Source organism: Notechis scutatus, chromosome 2 (genome assembly GCF_049901735.1).
Source record: "Notechis scutatus isolate UNSWTSFEM ecotype Mainland chromosome 2, rNotScu1.2, whole genome shotgun sequence".
Taxonomy (NCBI): domain Eukaryota; kingdom Metazoa; phylum Chordata; class Lepidosauria; order Squamata; family Elapidae; genus Notechis; species Notechis scutatus.
In genome coordinates, this window is record NC_142010.1 from 213,679,442 (window position 1) to 213,702,528 (window position 23,087).

Consider the following 23,087-nt stretch of genomic DNA (forward strand, 5'->3'; position numbering starts at 1 on the left):
ATTTCCTGTAAACATTATCCATTAAAATAGGAAAAATATGAGTCCTTTAAAAAGAGATTCAGCTTAATACTTGTTCTGGCAAAAATGGATGCTTCTAACTTTTTTGCAAATTTCATCCCATTATGATAAAAAGAAACAAAATCATTGTACCCAGATTATCTGTTTTCCCCAGATTAAATAATAAGAGAACAAATATTCAAATCAAGTCACATGTTTCTGGAAGGGAAGTAGAATGGATTGGGCCATTTAGAGAACTTGGAAAATATCCATTTGTTCTCTATGTCATCATACTAAATGCATAATTTAGGGCAAAAAGATTTAACATTATTGGAAGAACCTACTGCATATTTATTTAAATAAATAATGCACCTTTGAGCATATTTAAGTTTTTTTTTGTGGAAAGAAGTCCAAGAGGAGGAAGAGGACGAGGTATAATGGGTGTAGTCATGTCACACTGATAGGCAGGACTGAATCTCATTTTCCCCCAGTTTTCTTGGCAAAAAATAAGATTGGGTTCCTCTTAGTTTATTTTACCATGTAAAACCTGGTTTGCAACACAGCTATTATTTTGTGTGCCAAAAATGAAGTTGTTTTTGTAAAATTAATTAGTGTCACTGGATAAAAAAAAAATGAGACCCTTGGCCCAGACGCCACTGATTCTCTACCCCAGATGGTGATGATTAAGGAAAAAAAGGCAGTATAACCACAATAAGAAAATATATATTTATGCAACTATTACATATTAAGATGTGAATTTGCCTTTGTATACTGCATAGCAAACTATAGAAGAGTTGTGGAGTCTTGGTGCTTCCTGAGCTTGGTTGTTGGCTTTCAGATGTTTCATTATTGGTGCACTGAGGATGCTATCTAGTCAGGTAATAAAATGTCTGCAAGGCAACAACCAAGCTCAGACACCACCAAGGATTCCATGTTTCCATATGATGAGATCATATTTGGGGAATATTACATTGCTAGCCAGCCTTTTCTTTTACACTTGTACCTACAGGGTATGCACCAATATATATTCACAATCTGTGGTCATCAGTGATGGTGTCATCACATCATTGATTAAAATTGGGTGACTATTGTTTCAGTTCCCATAAGGTCCTGTCATCATTGCGAATGTAAAATGGCAACCTGCCTCTTTTTACTACTGCCAGAGAAGCTCAGAAATCCTTGCATGTCATCAGTTGACTGATAAAGACAAGACTGTGGCATCCTCATTTCCCCTAAATACAATGAAATCATGTATAACATATATCATTTAACTTACCAGTAATCTAATGTTTGTTCCTTTTCCACAGAGCCAGAAAAAAACAAAAATAAATATAAAATGCCCTGTGCCTTATTACTAACACTCAAAAATTAAATCTGAATTAGTACCTCACTTTATCCTATTGAATTGCTATGCTAAAAGCAAATTAATCCAGAGAAAGTTGGAAAAATCAGGCAGATTTACCCTTAACTCAACATTGGCTTTTATGGGATTTTATGGACTTTATGTTACAGTAGAGCTAAACTGTTTGCAATTCTTATTTGTTCATGCTGAACTTCTCTCATGCAAGATGGTTTATTCATATTACAGCTAGAAAATACTTTTTATGATATTGATCCAGTGTTAACTAAGAATAACATTATAGAAGAAGACTTTTATATTTATACCAATAATAAACAATTAATTGCATCCATCCTATACCTGCCAATCCTTGTTTCATTGGTTGGGGTACTTAGATGTTTCTTCTTCTTCTCAACAGCTGTGACTTAATCCTTGTTCTGGCAAAAATTGATGATTCTAATCTTTTTACAAAGGTTCTCTCAGCAGAGTTTCCTCTGTGGCTTCAACTCTCACACAAATAATTGTTTTGCAGTCATATTATGCAATTATTATTATTTTCTTTCAACAGAGAAAAGCCCCTGAGATGTCATGCTGATCTGCTGAGGTATGGTTCAGTACCTGCCGTTTTTTTGTTTTGTTTTTAATGAAACAGGCTTTACTTCAAAACTATAATTGATTCCTGCTAGTTTGCATTAAAAATGTTTTTGGTACATCCCTTCTTTCATTCTAAGCAACATTCGTATAAATAAATCTTTCAAACACAGAGGTAAAAGTGTTTTAGAAAATTCAACAGAATTTTCTTATACATGATTTGTTCTAATCAGTGCATTTTAAATACAGCGTGTGATTCTCCCACCTCCTCTAAGTTATTTTGGGCTTCCCCGCCCCCCCCTTTTGTAATCTTATATTAAGTTTACACATGCAAGGTTTCTGCCTACACAAAATTTCCCCAAAACATCCTGAAATAATGTCACAGAAATCCGTAGAGCTGTTCTGTAATAGATGTTTTTCCCTCACTAAATCAATTCAGGGGCTAATTGGGGTGGAAGGTGACTATCTCTAGTGGTTATAAATACATTTGCATTGCTATCAATCTTTTTACACAGCCAATATTTAAGCAGGCAGAAGGAGAAAGGGCCATCAAGTTTAACTACGTAGGCAATACTGCCATCAAGTGGCAAAATTATTAGTTGGCACTACTATGAAATAAAGCAGGAGCACATTAACAGTGCAAGGGACAGGGAAGAAAGGAGACTGGATCTTGAAATAGATTGTTACTGGAATGGACCGAAGCATTTACGGTATAGCATTGTTTGTGGTTCATGCTGGTACTTTCCAGATTGGGTTACTAGAACATGGTTTTGTTAAGCCATCTTTGAAAAACTGTCATTTTTGCCTCTGCTCATTTTGGCAGTTTGCAGAGCATGTGAGTGGCTGATCCCCTTCATGATTGCTATATAAAAAATAATCCTATTTAACCTTTCATGACTTGACAGCCTCAGACACCAAGTATTCAGGAGTCTGCTATTCAGGAGTCCTCTTTTTATTAACCCCTATTTAAGACTCTTGAGGGACAGTTGAATTTTTACCCACACTAGGCCTCCCACATATTTTTCTTCCTGCAAAATAGCACACGTGATCAAGTAGCCTTAAAAATGGAACAAAGATAGACAGGAAGTTGTTCCATCTCAAAAGACTCTAACTAGGCAGATAGTAACTCAAAATAAGAGTTTTATCTGTAGATTAAATGCCAGATTTCCATAGCATCAAATGTAATATCTGTCCTGTGTCAGAATCATTTTTCATATGGACAGGTTTTCAGGATGCCAGGCAGCTCATTTAAACTAGATGGGCTTTAACATTTCAATTGTTTCATTTGTTTGATAGCACTCTTGCTATTTGCACTATTATTTAAAAGTTTAAAAGCATTGGTCTATGATTGCTTTGAGAATTCATTTAAATTTAAGGGCAGCATCCTAAAATCACAATGCACCATTTTGTGATCTGAAAGTCACATGCACATCTTGAAAGTCTGGGATTTAACCTCCAAGTTCATTTGAATGATAGCCACAGAATTATGTTTAAAGTGATGGGGCAAATCATTACAAACATGGGGTTATAATCACATTGATTGTATTCAATTTTAATTTAATCACATCTATGTTTTAATTAAATCATAAAAAAAATTCTTATCTACTCTGGGCAATAATTATTCTCAATTTTATTTAATGAGTCCCATCAGTGATGTCCATGTGAATATTCATATAAAGGGGCCTTTCATTCCTATCTGCCAGCATTGCCTCCAATCAAGAGCAGAATTGGGAGAGAAAGTTGAAAGGTACAATGAGCAAAGAACTTTGCTTAGCCAACATTTTCATGGAAAGATATGAGGAACACTAAACAGTATACTGCCTCCAACTTCATTACAGTTAACCTTTGCAGAAGCAGCCATTGATATTTCTTCCATCAGTTTATCTGATTTGAATTATGAACTGATAAGAGTATAAGATAATAAATATCTAAAAAGAATCTCACAGAAGACCATGGTCTACTTTATAATGTTTCTCACTGCAGGTTAAGATGCAGCTGTCTTAAGTTACAAGAAAACAGATTCTAGTTGAGCAATAGGCTTTGCTAACAAAACAAAACTAGAATAGTGAAATTGATCAAGCTAGTGAAGTAATTGTTAGGGTCCCCCTTTAGATATGTGTTCTGACCCAACCTGGTTCCAAGAGAGCAAACACAAGACAAAAGCAGCAGCCCCCACCTTTTAAAGTTTAATCTACAAATTCTGTTTCCAACTAATTCCAACTAAGGCTGCTTCCAACTAATTAGCTCCGACAAGAAAGAGCCTTGCCAAGTTGTTGTTCAAGGCTGCCAAAAACCGACAGATAAGAAAATAGTTACAAGAGTTTTCAAATACTATTATGTCCATCAGGCTGAGTTTCAGAGTATCTTTTCCTTCTGCAAAGAACGCTTCTTCAAACCTGGCTTTTATCCTCTTGAGGGAGGGGCCATTACCTTGCAGCCTTAATCCCGAGTCACCTGTGCTGCTGTAACTGCTCTTTCCTATGATCAATCCTGCACGCACGCGCACTTGGCACGGCTCCTTGGGAACCTCCTCATCACTGCTGCCAGCCCCCACAATCTCTGAAGGCAGCAGTCCACTCCCTGATGGTCCTGGCCCCTCACCTGAGTCCTCGCTCTCCTCCACCGTCCGCACCTGCTTCCGGCTAACCAAAACAATATGTTCAAGCAAGAGCTAGGTTACCATTTTTCAAAGATACTTTGATTTGGATTTTTTCAGCAATAAGGTTTTACTTGGGTGAATAGTCCTTGCCAACTCTTATTATTCTACCTTAAGCTCTTTGTATTTTTGCACATTAAGTAATAATTCAGTGAGTATATTAGAAAAATAGAAAAGTAGATGTATGACCTGTTCAGTTTTGTTACACTTAATTTTGCTGAATCTTCCTCAGGTTTGATATGTGATTTTTTATAAATGACTCCTCTTCACTCATGGGAATAATATTGTTAGAGTTTTAGATATGAAATTTATTATACATTTGTACCTCTGGAATACTTAGAAAGACTTGTTTCATCATTCTGAGTAAATGTACATGTCATTAAAAATGAAAGTGAAGAATTTCTTCAGAACACAGTTTTAAAGAGGCATGCACAATACATGGCATACAAATATGTGGAAAATGTAGCATATGAAATAAATAATGGCTTATTACAGCCACGCAATACATAAAAAGATAAAAGCTGTTAAGTTGTAGGAATAGAACAGTGTAAAAATTACAAATATAAATGCTTTTTTAAAGAAAAAAAGAAAAACCACCTCCCTCCACATGCCAAATTGTGTTACAAAGCGCAATTTATTTAAAATATTTCTATCTTGTGTAGGCAATTAATAACATCAATAAGAACTCAGAAATAAAAACATCAAAACAGCAGAGAATTGCTAAAGCAGCAATTAGAATATTAAAAGAGCAGCTTGATAGATATATTGAACAAGCTCTAAAAAGAAAGGGATTTCAAACAGAGACAGACAGTGGTGTAACAGATAAGGTTCTACAGAATAACAGAATTGGAAGGGACCTTGGAGGTCTTCTAGTCCAACCCCTGCTCAAGCAGGAGATCCTATACCATTCTGTACAAATGGCTGTACGATCCTTTCTTAAAGCCTTCAGTGATAGAATACCCACAAATTCCTAACACAAGTTGTTTCACTGATTAATTGTTCTAACTGCCAGGAATTTATCCTTATTTCTAGGTTGGTTCTTTCCTTGATTTAATTTACATCCATTGCTTCTTATCCTGCCTTCAGGTGCTTTAGAGAAATAGATTGACCCCTTTTCTTTGTAGCAACCCCAGAAATACTATAACAATGCTATCCTGTCACTCCTAGTTCTGGATCTTCATGCTAGAAGCAGAGCCCTAGTTAAGCCCTGGGAATATTTATCCATAAGTAAATATGCTTCCAATTTCTTTCCGAGGGGGAGTTAACCCTTCCACTCACCCTATTCTATAAGTAGACCACACTTAACATCTGCTCACTTTAATAGCAGTTCGAATTAACCATCATCTCAGAAAGGGTGCTTTACAGCCTGTAAAACACTTTGGACTGTCACCAAATGTCAGCCACACAACATTGTATAATCACGATTGTAACCTGGTTGCTTTGATTACTGTTATTTGCAATCTTTTTGCAAGATTCTGAGAAAATCAATAGGGAAGCAGTCAGGGAAGGTTGTAATCCCCTCTACTGATTGACAGTATTTATTTGGTAAGAATTGCAAGAAGTGTGCATGACTTTACATATCTCACTTCAGTGGTGAGATCCAAATTTTTTTTACTACTGGTTCCGTGGGCGTGGCTTGGTGGGCGTGGCAGGGGAAGAATACTGTAAAATCTCCAGACAGAGGTGGTATTTGCTGGTTCTCTGAACTATTCAAAATTTCCGCTACCGGTTCTCCAGAACTGGTCAGAACCTGCTGAATACCACCTCTGTCTCACTTTATTTTCACAAGGATGGTCTTAAATTTAATTTTCCTTTCAAACACAAGTATTTAACCATTCACAGAACAGTCTTACACATTCATGTTTAAATCAGATGGGTCAATGACATATAAAATTGGCAGTCAACACAATATGTGGTTTATAGCAATAGCACTTAAGACATTGTTTTGGCAGAGCTAGCAGCAGAATGAGACGAGGAGGTTGAGGGAGAGCCTGGGCCAGCTTTGAAGCCTTTGGAAGGCTCTGATAAGGAAACAGCATCAGAGGCAGAGCCATGCCTTCCGTCTTCCCTCAGGTAGAGAGGCAGCTGTCTTTGCAACTGAGCTGAGTAAGGGGGAGGAACAGATGGAGCTCATCCCAGATGTGTGCATGCACAGAGAGGAAAAGAGAGGAGAGCAAAGGAAAACAATAAGCTGCCTCCCAAGGAAAAGAGACATGGATGCTAGGCAGCCCCTCTCTTGCTAGGAAATAGATAGTAGGGGTTTGGGAGTGGTGGTTTTCACAGACCACCATTCATTTTTAGGATACAGCAAGAAATTTGAATTTCTTGGCCAGAACCAGGTCTGTTCCGACTGATTACATTTGGTTTTTGTTATTTGTTCCTACCCTGTTTGAAAAGGGGTTTGTTTTTACTCGCGACTAAGCAACTTATCATTACTTGCTAGGGCTGGGCCAGAACAGACATACACTGATTCATAACGCTTTACAGCACTCTCCAAGTGGTTTACAATGTCCACATATTGCTCCCAACAACCTGCGTCTCCCAACAATCCCAACAATTTTACCAACCTCCGAAAGATGGAAGGCTGAGTCAACCTTGAGCCAGTCATGATCAAACTCCTGGCAATAAGCAGCTAGCCTGCAATACTGCATTCCAACTACTGTACCACCACGGTACTGATTAAGGTGTCAGATTAGCATTGGGAAGATACTTTCAGCCGGTCTTTGAGTCTTGAAGATTTGCCCTAAAGTAAATAAAGACACTAGCTCTTCTGTAGGGCAATGATGGTTTAATCTAAGATGAACAAACAACAAACACTCTCTTCCAGCAAAAACTAACCAGGCCAGGTTAGTGTTGAGTATTCCTACTCCCCATTCCCTTTTCTTATTACAACAGCCATACCCACGCCTACATGCAGCTGCACTCCTGGCCCTGCCTAACCCATTATTCCTCCTGGCTGACAGTTCACCATAGTAATGCCTAACTCCCTATCCTATTCCACCTCTCCATAACTGATACCCACCTTATGCCAACTTCACCATCCACCCGGTCTGTTCACATTCACCAACTCCCATCCATGTGTTCCCAGCTGGCTCCCACATCGATGTGTCACAAAGCGAAGTCCCTGCCACTGAGAATATGCCAGCACATGCCCAGCTGTCAAATCAAGCCTCTGACGGCCTGCAGGATCTCAGATTGGTGTCATGTTGACCGCGTCATTACAGCGCGACTCCCAGCGCAGTCTGACATCAGGCGGCTTGCAGCACGGCAGGAGACAACGCCGTGGCACCCACAGCTCAAGGACGATTCTTGCCAAATCCCGGCGAGCTGGCGGGCTCCGAAGCATTGATGCACTCGGAGCCTGACAGGCAGTCCCCTCTACCATAGATCCGCCTGTAAAACAGGGAACATATTATTACCAAGGATATCCCCTTTACCCTCCCCCCTGCTTTCATAGGGTGTTGTTTATGGAATTGTCGTTGTAGATGTGGAACATTTACATGTGTGTGGCTAACCCATGAGGCATCTGCCAGAGGATACCCCTTCCATTTAACCAAATATTGCAGGATCCCTTTCCGTACCCGGAAATCAAGAATGGCCTCTATCTCATAGTGATTGTCCTTTACTGAACCAGGGGACTGTTCACTGGGCTTAGGTTTTCCTGGTTTAATGAAACTGATATGGAAAGTTGGGTGTAATTATTTGAACCGTGTAGGTAATTTTAACTGTACGGTAACAGGATTGATCACACAGATTATGGGGAATGCTCCTATGTATTTGGGGCCCAGATTTTTACATGGGACTCCCAATCTCAAATATTTGGTGGACAGATACACCATATCCTTTACATGGAATGGTTATTGGTCAGTCTGTTTTTTATCAGCCTGGTCTTTAGACACTTGGAAGGCATTCTGGATCGCTTTGTGTAGTTTTCCATGTCTCCATAATCTTCTTGGCCCAGATGGTGGCCGTAGTGGGGTCGTTTTTCGCCTGGGGCCACTCTGGAATTGCCACAAAATCCATTCCATACACAATGTTAAAAGGGGTATGTCCTGTGCTGCTGTGCACCACATTATTATATTCTATTTCAGCGAAGGGTATTAGCTTAGCCCAGTCCGTTTGTTGGTATGACACATAGCAGCACAAATACCGTTCTATCGCTACATTGGCCCTCTCTGCAGCCCCATTGGGGCTGGGGTGGTATGCTGTACTTAGTTCTTGACATGAACATATAAGTTGTAAAAACTCTCTCCAAAATTTAGCTGTGAACTTCACTCCCCTGTCCAGGGGTGGGATCTTACCGATGTAACTACCAGTTCGGTGATTTACAATTTACAATTTGCACACGCATGCAAATCATGTAAATCGTCATCAGCTTGCTGCCTGAACAGCTGAGCATTGCGCATGGGTGTGCAGCAGTTGAAAAAGCATTTTCCCTGCTTTTTCAACCACAGCTGTGCTGCGCAAAGCAGCTGTGAGTGAAAAAACAGGAAATAAAGGTCAGATAAGAGCCCGGCGGGTGGGCCAAAATAGCAGCAGACATAGAACCGGTTCTATGTCTGCTGCTCTTCAGAGCTACGGGTTCTACAGAGCTGGACAGAACCGGTAGACTCCCACCCCTGCCCCTGTCAGATATGTCATGGTACCCCATGTAAGCGATAAATATGCTTAATAAACATGCCAGCTAATCGACATACCAAAGGAAGGCCAGTACAGGGGATAAAATGCGCCTGCTTGGAGAATAGATCTATGATGGTCCATATGACCGTATAACCCCAGCTACATGGCAGGTCTACAATAAAATCTTGCCATGGGCAGTGAGGATCCAAGACTGTAATAATCCCAATGGCCTTCCTGGCCTTGGTTTCACTGTAGCACACACAGGACATTCTTTAATATGTTTCACCAGATATAACATCTTCAGAAACTCATAGTGGGCAGCCTGTTTAGCATCGTGACACCGTTTTAAGACCATGACCCTTAATTTTGGAGGTATATACAGATTCATACCCTTCCATGCCATTCTGTCCCGCATTTCACATAATGTGGGAATTCTCTTTCAACCATTGATCATGTTGTATCACTTCTTATAGTTCTGTCGTCAGTCGGGACCTCAATGAATACACAGAATCGCATCTCGGGATAAAAGGTTGTACTACCTCATCTCTCTGGTTGTTATATTGCGGCAGCCGGGAGAGTGCATCTGCCATAAAGTTCTTTCTGGCAGGCATATACTTCAATACAAAGTTAAATAGATGGAAATATAACGGCCAATGTACCTGTTTAGGGGAAAGTTTCTGTGGTGATTGCAGGGACTCAAGATTCCAGTGGTCAGTCCACACCTCAAAGGCCTCCAGAATGTTAATACCCAATGAACTGCAAATTCCTCCTTCTTCCAGATAGCCCAGTTTCTTTCTGTTGGACTGAGTTTTCTAGAGGTGTAGGCACATGGTTGCAACACCCCATTTGTTTCTTTGTAACAATACAGCCCTCGCTGCCATATCATTAGTGTCTGCCTGAATCACAAAGGGAAGGTCAGGATTAGGGTGCTTCAAGACTGATTCTGGGAGAACAACTGTTTAAAATTTTCGAAAGCCTGCTGACATTTGTCTGACCACTCGATTAGACTCCCTGGTTTGCATTTTGTCTGTTAACTGCTTAGTCTTTAATAATTCAGTTAACAGTAATGCAATCGTTGCAAATGAGGGAATAAATTGGTGGTAAAGGTTTACAAAGCTTAAAAAACTGCAACTGTTTGCGAGTGGTTGGAGCCTGCCATTCAATCACTATTTTCATCTTCTGGGGGTCCATTTCTATGCCCTTTCCAGAAATCCTATAACCTAGATAATCTAACTGAGAACAGTGGAACTCACACTTGGATAGCTTTACGTATAATTGCGCTTTTAAAAGCTTGTCTAGAACTTGTTTCACAAGTCTTACATGATCGCCCATATTGTTGGAATTAATCAGGATATCAATCAAATATACCAACACACCCTGGTATAAATGTTCATGCAAAATTCCATTAATGAGTTGCATGAAGACTGCTGGACCCCTTGCAGCTCAAAGGGCATGACCTGGAATTGATAGCTTCCAAGCAGACAATTGAAAGTTGTGTTCCACTTGTCTCCTTCACGGATCCGTACACGATAGTACGCTTCCCTCAAATCCAATTTTGTGAATATTCATCCCTTTGCCAACATGGCTAACAGGTCCTTGATAAGAGGCAAGGGATATAGTGGTTCTGCGTTGAGACCCCTAAAATCAAGGGAAAGTCTTAACTCACTGTCCTTTTTCTCTCTGAATAGTACCAGGGCTACTATATGGGCACATCCCGGTTTAATAAACCCCCTCTCCAGGTTTTTATCGATGTATCTGCGCATTTCCCCCAACTCTTTGGGAGTCATAGAATACATCCGGGGTTTAGTAGCTCGATCGCACAATCCCAGAAGTAGCATCCCGGAAGTAGCTCGATTGCACAATCAGTAGCACGATGTAGTAATTGATCACTCCCACGCTTGTTAAAAACCTCGGTGAGATCATTGTACTCACTAGGATACTTGGGAGTCCCCGAACCAGCAGCAAAGCCATTCACTGCAATTGGTGGTGCAGTCTCCACTACATCATCTCCTGATGGAAGTATCGTATCTTCCAAAAACCTTCCTCCCACTGAATAGTTGGACACCATTTGTCAAGCCAGGACAGTCCCAAATTCACAGCCTGTCATACGTTCCACCACCACAAAGATTTTCTCCCAATGGTGTCTTATATCCATCTGCACCATTTCCATCCTATGTGTAGAAGGGGCACCCCCTCAATATTGAACTATCCACCTGTTCAAAATGTATCAGTTTGGCCAAGCGGAAGACCCATAGGCCTAACCTACTCATCACTGCCCATGTTACCAAACACCGGGTACACCCCAAATCAATTAGTGCACCAAGTTTTAATTTCTGATTTGTTCTCATGTTAGTAATAGCCACTGAATTAATAAAAGGGTGAACTGGTCTACTTACCACCAAGTCATCCACTCCCTCCTCCGTCTCAAGTTCTAAAGGAGACGGCTTCATGGGATTGGATGGCACCTCATCAGGGGATCGCTCTGGTTCGATGTTGGCCTCCGTTTGGACCACTCCAGTGGAACGTTCCGGGCTTTGTCTAGCACTAGTTCAGACGCTCTATTAGGTGACTTCTGTGGTATTCTGGAAACGTTCAGAGGTGGTATCGGACATTCAGCAGCTCTGTGCCTTGGTTGTTGCAGCGAAAACAGGTAAAGACCCCTCGCCCTCTTTGGGGTTGGGGCTTTGATGGGGTGGTTGCTCTGGGCCCCAGTAGCCCCCTCCAAATCCCAGGTCCTGTCTCACCATGTACTTTAAGCCTGCGCAACCCCCGAATTCAATTCAATAGCTGCTCGATACCTATTTTAATTTGTATTCCTATAATCCGTATTTTAGGAATGGGAGGTTTGGCTGAAATAACCATAACCTAAAAATTGAACAGGCATGTATGCAGAGAAGGTAAAAGCTTGTTGAAATGATCCCTTTGGGAGGTAGATTAGAAGGAACCAACTTTTAAGGATCAGAGCAATTTTACCAGGAGAGAAAGACCAGACACTGAGCACACAGATCACTCCCTCCCCCTCCCCATCCAAAAGCAAATATTAAGACTGTAGATCAATAAGACAAGGGCTTAGGCAAACAAAATCTGTAAGCACATTTCTACCATGTAGACTTGGTGGCTTCCAATCCTCTAGTTAGTGCCTGGCAGCCTAGCTGCGAAGGATACAGGTGAGTGGGGATAACTGTTTGAGAGCAAGCACAAAAGTACATTGTAACCTGTAAAGTTTTGCTGCTACTTTTAATTCATTGGGTCTCAATTGAAAATGATTTGTTCCTACTGATTTTCTGGTTGTCAACGGTACTGTATGTCTTGCACCTGTCTAGAAACCCAGGCTAACAGCAAGGGCAGCTGAGAGATTCACCTGCCTTGAACCAATCAGCAAAGCTTAAGGAAAGATTAAATGTTATAGATACTTAAAACAGGGAAGGGATTTAAGGCCCTAGAAATAGTCTTCAGTTTCCAAAAGCAACTTAAGCATGTGGCTTCACATACCATGACTTAATTAGAATCGTTATTTATCACTTTGTCTTGTTAACTAAGTCTTCATCCCTTCCTCAGTTTCAGATTGACACTGGATTGCTTGATATGGAATTCACCTTCACCCAGCTAAGTTCTTGTCTACAATGAACTGCACTTTCCTCATTTTGCCTTTTGCTTTGATGTTGAGACTTCTAAGTCTTTTCCTTAATACTGTTAATGAAAGTGTTGTCTGGTTCCTGAACGGTTACTGAAACCAGACCTCAAAACTTCTGCGGGTGCAGTAACCCCACTGTCGTGTAATTTTGATTTGGGTGCCCTTCAACTAGCCCAGTTTTCAAAATGTCAGCATGCTGTGGTTACATGCTTGTGGTTTGTGATCTTCCCTCCTAGCTTCCTGCAAACAAATCAATGGGGAAGCTGTGATCACAAGATCCCCTCTTAATTATACTAACCATGGATCTCTGTCATTAAGTGGCATGGACACATGACATTCTGCTTTATAACAAATTACTTAGCAATGGAAATTGAGTGGTGCGGTGGCCTACAGATGAAGATGCTCACCCACCCACCCCACTCGCAAGGTTGAGAGACCAATTTTAGGCAGCAACAGATGTTTCTCTATCAGGGCACAAAAAGAAAATATCTGTTACAAACTCCACAGAGGTGTCAAGAAGGGCATCCGGCTAGTAAACATTCAGCCCCACTCAGTTGCCCTGACTCCAGCCCGAAACAAGGGATTAAAAAGGAAAAAAAGGGGGGGGGGGGAAAGTTAGCAATGCAAATTCTGGTTCCAATTACTGTTGTTAACCAAAGATTATCTGATACAAATGGAACAGATAAGTCAAATAAATATTTCACTTTGTTTCATTTAGCATAAATATATGTAGAGCTAATGCTTTGAAGCCTCTAAGGAAATATTATTTACCCATATTTTTTTTTTTAGAACGAGTTCAGCACAGGTATCAAAGAGTTTTATTTTGAGCAGCTCTATCTCCAATTGGAATATTCCCCCAGTAAGTTTGAATTTGTGTTAAGGAAGTAATTTAGAAGTTTTAAATATGAATCAGTGGTATTTTATTCCCATACTGATCAATGAAAGCAGTGATTCAATATATAAGGACAGATTAACTTGGCAAATGATTCTTAGGCATGATGGATAGATTAGCTGCGTAATTATAGTTAAGAATAATATACAGATGATTTGACACTTTCATGCAGTCTTTTCTAACTTCCAGAAATTAAACTGTAGGCTTTTTCCTTTCACCAATGAATGTTAACTTGGGAGTTTATTTGGTGGCCTTAGGCTACATAATTACATAATAGTCTTCTCTAGTCCGAGAACTGCTAGTTGCCTCACTAGAGTCAGCTCTTAAAAAAAATAGTCTTGCAATCTTCCAGTACGAATAGCATGGAACTGAGCTAAGCAAAGAAACAAGAGCAATGAATTTACTCCAATATGCTTCATGAATGTAAGATCAAAATGTACATTTTTCTGGCAATTTTGTGTGGTTTCAAGCATGGAAGCCTTGCATCAATCTATTTCAAGGTTGGAATGGTTCATTTCAGTTTTCTGTGACCATAACATTTGAAATTTGCTGCTCATAATGGCTAGGTTTCATTCTAAGTTTGGAACCGCATATTTTGTTCTGACCTTGAAACAAATTCTTGGAATACATGAATATTGTTTCAAGCTCACATACTTAAAAAGATATATTGAGCTTCATACGTTTTTACATACCATTAATCTAAAGTATGCTGGTGATATTTTATCTTTCCACCCTGCCACCTATCTTTCTCATTTTGTTGGATTCTTTTTTTTTTACCAAAAGCCCTTTCTGTCTCAGTGCTTGAAAAAAGGAGGACCAACAATTCTTGAAGATGAGGAGTCTTTGATCCTTGCAGGTTTACTTCCCTTTGGCTGACATTCCGTACAATTTTTCTCATTTTCAGAATTTCAAACTAGTTTAAGATGGATTTTTAATACTAGGATCGCACCATACACTTCTACTTCCCAATTATTCCAAGCATAGGCACTCAACATTAGAAAGCATGTAATAAAGTTGAATGTCTATATCTGGCATAGTCATTAAACGAAAACACCAATACATAAAGCTGTCTGCAAGCATCCACTTTCTTATCACTTAAGATTCATTAATTCAGTGCTAACAAAAAAAATGAAAGCAACGGTTAAAAAAAACTACCTTTATTTTTCTTCTTCTTCATCCATTACATATTTTTAAACAGGGATGTGTTTTATTATTCATACATTCAGGCAATGTTGATTTTATTAGTTTAGACCGGGAAAAAGCATATAAATGCAGACATTGTTGATTTAACCTGAACACAACTGTGTAACTTTCTACTGACCAAGTCATGTGTGAGAACATTCTCCTTAGCATTAAAATGGTGTACTTAAAATATTGCTGAACAGCAATGTCTAGATTCCAGTCTTTGCAGTAAACGAACAAGCTTTACATTGATTTAATCTTCATTATAACTGGATTAATATACACAGTGTTATGTGAAAGGAATTCTGATCATATAAACACTGTACAGGGCAAAGAAAACCTTGAAACGGCTAGGTGTATGATAAGAAATATATACCAAGTATTTACAAATATAATAGAGAAAAGAAATTTGGTCAAATACTGCAAAGAAGGTGTTAACCACCTACCTTTTTCCTTTTTTAAAAAATCAGCCTCTTTTAGCGCTTAAAATATAATCAGCTGAAATGGTCATGGAACGTTTTTACCAAATCATTTAGTTTATGTTTTTATTGGTCAGATCAAGTTGGTAAATTAAGAATATATTACAATTATTAATAGCATCAGTGATTAACAATAGCCAAATTTGCACAATGTGTTTATATGCGTGCCTAATTCAAGATAACACACTGCAGTTTGGCAGTTAAGAAAAATAAATTATAAAACAATCCCTGTAAATGCAATAATGAATTCAACTGGTGTGCATTTATCAATTAATACACATTTTGAATGTTACCATAAGATATTAAAAATAAATAATTATGCCCAAAGGCATGCACTGATAGACAAAAGTTAGCTCTAGGAAACCCTTTTTTATAAGAAGACACATAATTTGAGTTTTGGTCAACAAATCTGTCTAGCCATTTTATTTCCTTTACTCAAATCCTTATGATACTGGCAGCTTAACATGATAAACATACACTTCTGTCATTATGGCTTTAAACAAAGCAAACTGACGGGAGAAGGAGGAAGAGAAAGAACTGCCTTTTCTAATGAACTGTTATTTCATAACACAGGCACTTTGAGGAATTATCAGGAAAGTACCTAATCAATCCAATCAGCTGTATTTTAGTGATGCAGTATTTTGTTGAAATGTAAGAATGTTCTAGAAACCCCCAGTGGCAATCATAAACCACAGAGTAACATTCATTGAAGGAAGCATTGTGTTTAACCCACTTCCATTTTCCTTTCTTAAATCAATAAAATACATACCTTAGTTTACTACTTGGCACATCCAGACCTTCATTTTTAAAACTGTCATTCAACAATATTTTTGATTAACATTTTGTGATTTCCCACTCTACGTTTGCAGTTACTTCCTAGGAGTGTGGTTTTATAACCCTTAAGCAACTTTTAGTTGATGTTTCAGCACTGATGTCATACATAACTGGAAGCACGACTTGCATTATACAAATATTTGCATTTCAGTACAAGCACTATTGCCACTTTAACTACACCGCATCTCAACTAGAGGTACAACAAAAGCAGATTTGAAAGCCTAGATTTTACAAACACTGATACACTTCCTTAGAAAGCACAGCATTTAGGCTTGTCTTCAAATGATTCATCTAGCTTCTGTCTTAGTACCACCAGGCAAGTGACTATACCATATTTGTAACAATATTAAGTGGCAAATTTGCAAATGTAGTACCACCAGAGCAACAACTGGAAAAAAAAGTAAAAAAAAACCCTATTACTGAAAAAAGTAATCTTAAAGCAAGTTATTTTAAATGCTTGGACAATAATAGCTTAATTTCCAGTGTTCCTTCTTGTAATCGTTTTCTGTATGGCATCCCCCAAAGCTTAGCAAATACCAGGTTTATAAAATATCTGGCTTCAGCTGAATCACTGCTAATGTTTTCTAAGTCAAATTTTGAGGAAAAAGACCACTTTTTTGTATCTCGGTGATCAAAAGGTACTTATGTTGACACAGCATTAAAGCTCCCAGGAAAGATGATCCAAATTAAGAATGTTGAACCACCAAATCAAAGCAAGTATGAGAACCTTCTCACTTAAAGATGATGCTGGAAAATGAGTGGAAACTAGAGAGATGACTGATCATGATATAGCAGATGAGTAAGTGAGTAATTCCACACCGTCTCCTTTCCTCCAAAGTCATTTGTGACGTTGAATGGTTTTCCTTTTCCTTCGCTTGAAGAAACAGCAGCACCTAAAATTGTTCATAAAAACAATCTTATATAAACAGAAAAAGTATGCTTGATAAAGGTTACCCTGTAAGTTATCATGTAGTTTTGAAATTGAAGCCATTCAGATAATATTAAAATGCATTATAGCAAATAAAAAATATATAATAGTGAAGACACGTAATACAGACCACTCCATTATGTATCTAAATAGATGGTGTGAGATCATAGCAAAACATCAAAATAAGCACAATGCAGGCATTTTCTTATCTGGGTTAATCAGTGTTTAGAAACAATATATTACGTATGTATTGCTATGTCCCATTATTACAGTGGACAGATTTTTGGGTATTTGAGAGGGTTGTCTTAAAAAATGGATTCTCCTTTTTCCTGGAGAGAGCAGCATGTGTTACTAAAATTAGGAATAGTGTGTAGCAATACCTCTCCATAATTCTAGGATTTCTAAAAATCCTCTAGATAACTAATATCTTATATAGCAGTATATCTATAATACACATTATGTTTATACAAATTTCTGGGAAGGCCATTTCCGTCCTTTTCATATTTTCATATTTTTATTTCAAGCAAAACAAAAACAAATTATTAAATTTAGTCCTAAGTAGCTATGGATTTCTTTGCCATCATTTTAAAGCAACTGTGAACAACAAAATTGTATAGTTTAAATCTTTTTGGGAACACTTTACATTATAAAAATGTTATACCCATATTCCAGATGTATCCATCTGAAACTTAACGTTTTGGAACTCTTGGTGGGGTCAGTACTGCCTACAAAATGTATGCATCTTTCAAGAGATATCAGCAATTAAATGAATAGCTTCTTATTCTTATTAAATGAATTTCTTATTCTTAATAAGAAATCTCAAAATTTCTTCAAAGTTTGGCATTTTTGTCCATTTTACAAAGAACTATTATTTCTGCAATGTTCATTCAATTTCTAAGGAAGTTAAAGAAATTTTTGCTTGAATGAACAGTAATGAGAAACTTAGAAATTCAAGTGTATGAATCAGGACTTAAACTTAGACCTCCAAATTGATTTATTATATTATCAGGGAATTAAAAACATATCAACTTGGGACTGAACCAAGTCTCATTTTAGAACAAATTCTGTGGGGTGAGCTAAGTGTAATCCCTTAGCAGAACTGATCTCCTAGCCTTTAAAACCATGATTAAGAACAAATCAAACATATTGTCCCACCAGAAGACTGTAGATTTCTCTTCTTCTAAATATTTTTTAAATTAATCTTAAGGGATGACATATTAATGTGCTTCATTGCAGAACTGAAGAAAATGAGAATAGTAGCATGTCTTAAATTCTAACATCAGCTCTGTTTCTTTGGACACAGACATTCTGTAAGGTTTCAGCTGTATTAAAAAGTATTTAAATACAATAAAATAGCTAACTGCAGCGAAATGTGTGCTCTTAAGTAAATGGTCACTAGAGGGCCTCACTCTCATATGTACTAAATGTTCCAAATTCTCTTCTATTCTCTCTCTTCTCCTCAAGGGCACAAATGTTTGTGAAGCCAACATTCATACTAAAACTGTTATTAAAAGTTATAGTTAGTCTATACTAATTTATTCTACCATGCATTAAATATTCTAAACTGTTTCAGACCTTATACAGGAAACAGAAATGAACCGTTTACCAGGAATTTGTTGAGAAACATTTTCAGAGAAACTACATTAGAGAATGCAAACATATGTTAATTTATTAGCATGAATACAGTGGTTAATAAATCTTAAATGGGATTAATCAGCTAGTCCTACTAAGAATGCTGAATTATTTTTCAAGAGACCATCGTTTGCCTTATGGAAGGGTCTCTACTGCAGCTTTTTGCAGTAATGATCTCTGGAAAAAAGATACTTTTAATTATGGACAAAACCCAACCATCTGCCATAATATGAAAATAAAACAAGGGGCAGGGGGAAGAAGAAAAAACAGAGAAGTATTTTCTCTGAAAAGATTATCTTGGAAGTGCTAGTCAAAAATGTGTTATGGAGGTACCAAATAATTTCTTTGCCCTATTAGTGTCAGAAAAGAGGAACTGGAATAGTTTGGTTTGGTTTGGTTTATTCTTGATTGCTAGTATAGACATCATGGTTACTCTAACCAATAGAGAAAGTATATTTTGTAGTTTCTATACTCCAACTGAAGCATCATTGCAAGCTAAAGAGACTCACCTTCAAATGTAAAGCTCTTGACCCTAGCCTTATATTCAGAGGAAGACTAGAATCACACATAATATAGAAAACTAATAATATCATAAGTTTTTATTCCAACTCAATCTGTTTTATGGGATTGTATTATGTGTTTAAAAGGATTCTTCTGAACACATTGGAATACAATACAAAGAATACAAAGCATTTCTGTTCAAATAGTTCATACTTGTCATTTTACATGATATCATGCCCATTTTGAAAACTGATCCTTTCTTGGATGATGTATTAAGCATTTGATTAATTACTTGGGAGTATACGATTAAAAAAAATAAGCTACTTTTATCTTCTAAGAATGAGAGTAAAAAAGTGGGATCTTTAACTTGTAAGACTTGTTCCTTGGCTAGGCAACCTTGATAATTTGCATCTAAATATTCTCCAAAGAAAGAAAATTTCCAGCCAAAGCCACCCAATTTTTATCCTTTTTATCCTCAGGGCACACTTTATTGGTGCTTCTGATGATGCTAGGTTTCAGCCACTTTAATTCTAACTGAATTTGGCAGAATGTATCTGCAAAAAGAAACAAATAACCTTTATAATTTTATTTGTGAGCCAGTTTGGTCTAGTGGCTAAGGCACCAAGCTAGAAAGAAAGGCACTGTGAGTTCAAGTCTCACCTTAGCAGGTTAGATGCCTTCCGCCAGTCACTCTCTCTCTCTCTCTCTCTCTCTCAGCCCAACACATTCACAAAGTGGTTGTTGTGGGGAAAATAGGAGGAGGAGGGTGTGTTGGATATGTTTGCCACTTTGAGTTATTTGTATAAAACAATAAAGGTGGGATAGATAGATAGATAGTCAAACAAAATCTGCACCTAAGGGAAATAATTTCCTTTTCCTTATGTTTCTTCTGTCCATATGACAATGAAATACCCAAATGCTCAACTTCCTATTTATCTGTTTAGTGGATGGGAAAAAACAAAGTATAATGGCTGACAAACAGAAGAGAAGGATCAGAGAGAACTGGGCAACTGGGTGTCTCCGTCCTTGATCATTCAGCACAAATTCTAGTAGAAGGCTGCATCACTCAGTTGGTCCCCAGACTGAACAGTGGAAGAGAATTAAAGCGACCAGTACATTAAACTGCTAATGCAAACTCATTATAGTTTTCTTGAATTTGAATCAACTACCTCTTCTGATGTGATGACCACCAAGAAAAATTATATTGGATATCTAGGTACATGTATAGACTAGACTGTCTCAGCAGCAGCAAAATAAAATTCAAATGTTCCTATCAACCCCATTGCCTCCCTCACAATCCTTACTTGTTCCATTTCAGCTATGTCCATCTGTATTAGTTGCCAGGTCCAATATATGATGCTGGTTTTGACCCATAAAGCCTTGCATGGCTTGGCACCTGGGTCCCTTCTCCACCTTGTCCAGCCAAATTCTGACTGACCAATTAGATCTAGCTAGAAGAGACTGCTGCAAATTCCACACTTTGGGAGGGTGGGGGTTTCTGTTGCAATGCTGACACTGTGTGTGGCATGGCCCTTCCCTATGGAGATTAGACTAGCTCCTCTATACTGAATTGGTATAAGCACCTCACGATTTTTTTAAAGTGTCTTTCCCTGATAAGAGTTGTTATTGTTGCCATCTTTTATTTTCTTCCTATTTTTCTAGTGCTGATGTAATTTTATTTCTTTTTAGGGTTGTTTTATTTTTACGTAAGCTGCTAAGAGTCATTTTTTGATTGCAGCAGCATACAAATATGTTTAATAAATAAATAAATAGATAGATAAAATTATAATGAACTTTAGTATGCATATTTTTAGTATGCAAGTTTTCCACCTAAATCTGCAACTGAACGAATGTTATTTTTGTGGTAAAATTCTGCATTACTTCGTATTCCCTATATTTTCAACTCCCTGGTAACCCACCAATAAAACTCATTTCACAATGTAAATTGTGATGGGTTGTGTAAAAAGATACAGTGGAAAAGACAATATTATGGTGGTTACCATACTGAGCGTGTAAGGGCTAAATTATATGGTAATACAGAAAATCAAATATACTTTGTAAAACAGGTTAAAAGAAACCAATAGACAGAAAAATTGACATAATCTACTGTACTATATTATTAATTACATTATCCTACAGATATCTTAGGATATATTATCATGGTCTCTCTAGGGGCCTCTTTCAAAATTAAGATGTATTAATTTATTAGAAGGGCTAGTAGCTTTATGCAATATCACTGCCAATTTTTGTAGTAACATTTTTATACACCATTATAGTTGAAGGTATGGTTTTTATAATATACTTACGGTAGTTTTATGTCATGATGTGTAACTAGGAATTAACTTTTTTAAACCACTGTTTTTATCTGCATTTTTCTGTTTATATCATGTGTGGAACATTGAAAAGTGGAGGAAATAAATGTTTAATAAGTTTATTTCCTCCAGTTTTGATAAAGAAAAGTCGATGATGAGAAGTTATGAGAGAGGGGCTGAAGAATGGTGCTTTTTTCCAAACCAATAAATACAATTTCATTAATTATATCCAAATATTTGATTACTTTAAACATAAAAAACTTCCACTGATATTATGAATATAGCTTTCCTATATGGTGCAATTATTAGCATTCATAAATTAGAAAAACAACAAATATCATTTTAGAAAATTTGTCATTCCATCTAAAACTAAACTTGGCAAAAATAAATGTGAAAATTATAGACTGCTTTTTGAGATGAGTACAATGATTGAAATGTGGAAATGCACTAAAATACAAATTTGAGAAGAGTAATTGTTCTCTGAGTTTATTAGTTAGCAATTACTAATCACTAACAACTCAGGAAATATGGGTAAAAACATATACTGTAATTTAGTGCTATTAAAATATTTAATTACTTATGAAGTTAAGGTATTACTGTGGAAGTAAAATACCTGAAATTGTTGTTTTCCCTTTAAAATGGCAAATCGATGGGTAAAACAACTGTATTAAAGCATAAATTGAAATTAAAACATAAATTCAGACGTATTAGATACATCAAATCTACATCACTTCAAAACAAACAAGAATTGAAGCAGGCAAAAGTGCTCCTCAATAAGCTAGCAAATTTCTAGTATTAAAGAAGACCAATATTAAAACAATTATTTTGTTTTTTTTTCCAATTGTACTTTTGTTTTTAAATACTCTGGAGCTATTTCTGCCTGCCTGTGCTTTAAAACTCACCACATGTTCAACACTTTCTGGCAGCTAATATGAGGAAAATACAAGGAAGGAAAAAAAAATCAGAATGCAGCACATTGTAAAGAAAGCTTACATTTGAACATATAATCTCATATAGTCAAGTAATACATAAGACATTAACATCAGTTAAATTAATGAAGACCAAATGAAGCAAACCACCAATACCATTTAAAGTATTATAGTATTTTCTTTTCATCTTTCAGCTTATAATTTAGAAATTTCTTCAAATAGTTTATGGCACAACAAACATACATATCTTGCTTACTTTGTTGCATAGATCATAATTATTTCTGGGTGTTTTAATATGGTAGAGAATTTCACATCCAGAGATTGAGATATTTTCAGTGAATTTCAATTGTGCCTGTCACTAACACCATCCTTTGTAGGTGGCAATCTTGACTCTGAGTTATATATCCCGCTCCCTACAGAGTTTTAGTGCAGGAAAGGAAAATGAACTATTCCAAAGTGCTTTCATGTATAAAAGCTGTACTCTTTGCTGTATTGTGGGTGAGAGTATTTTTGTACATTATTTTAAAAATTTTGGGGAAATGCTATTTTTCTTCCTTGCTT

The 23,087-nt window shown here is 37.3% G+C and overlaps 1 protein-coding gene across 14 annotated transcripts in view; it reads right to left on the reverse strand.

Annotated features, from left to right (window-relative positions):
* Nucleotides 1-14,870: 14,870 nt before the first annotated feature.
* Nucleotides 14,871-23,087, reverse strand: part of CSNK1G3 (casein kinase 1 gamma 3) — a 65,655-nt gene continuing 57,438 nt past the window's right edge. For 6 of the 14 annotated variants that reach the window (XM_026673729.2, XM_087958015.1, XM_087958010.1 and 3 more), the window contains one exon: nt 14,871-17,117. In XM_026673729.2, the coding sequence (XP_026529514.1) occupies nt 17,063-17,117 (55 nt within the window). In that variant the 3' untranslated portion in view covers nt 14,871-17,062. Of the gene's footprint in view, nt 17,118-22,210; nt 22,260-22,499; nt 22,524-23,087 lie in introns of all 14 variants that reach the window. The other 8 variants (XM_087958005.1, XM_087958014.1, XM_087958007.1 and 5 more) reach the window with 2 other exon arrangements.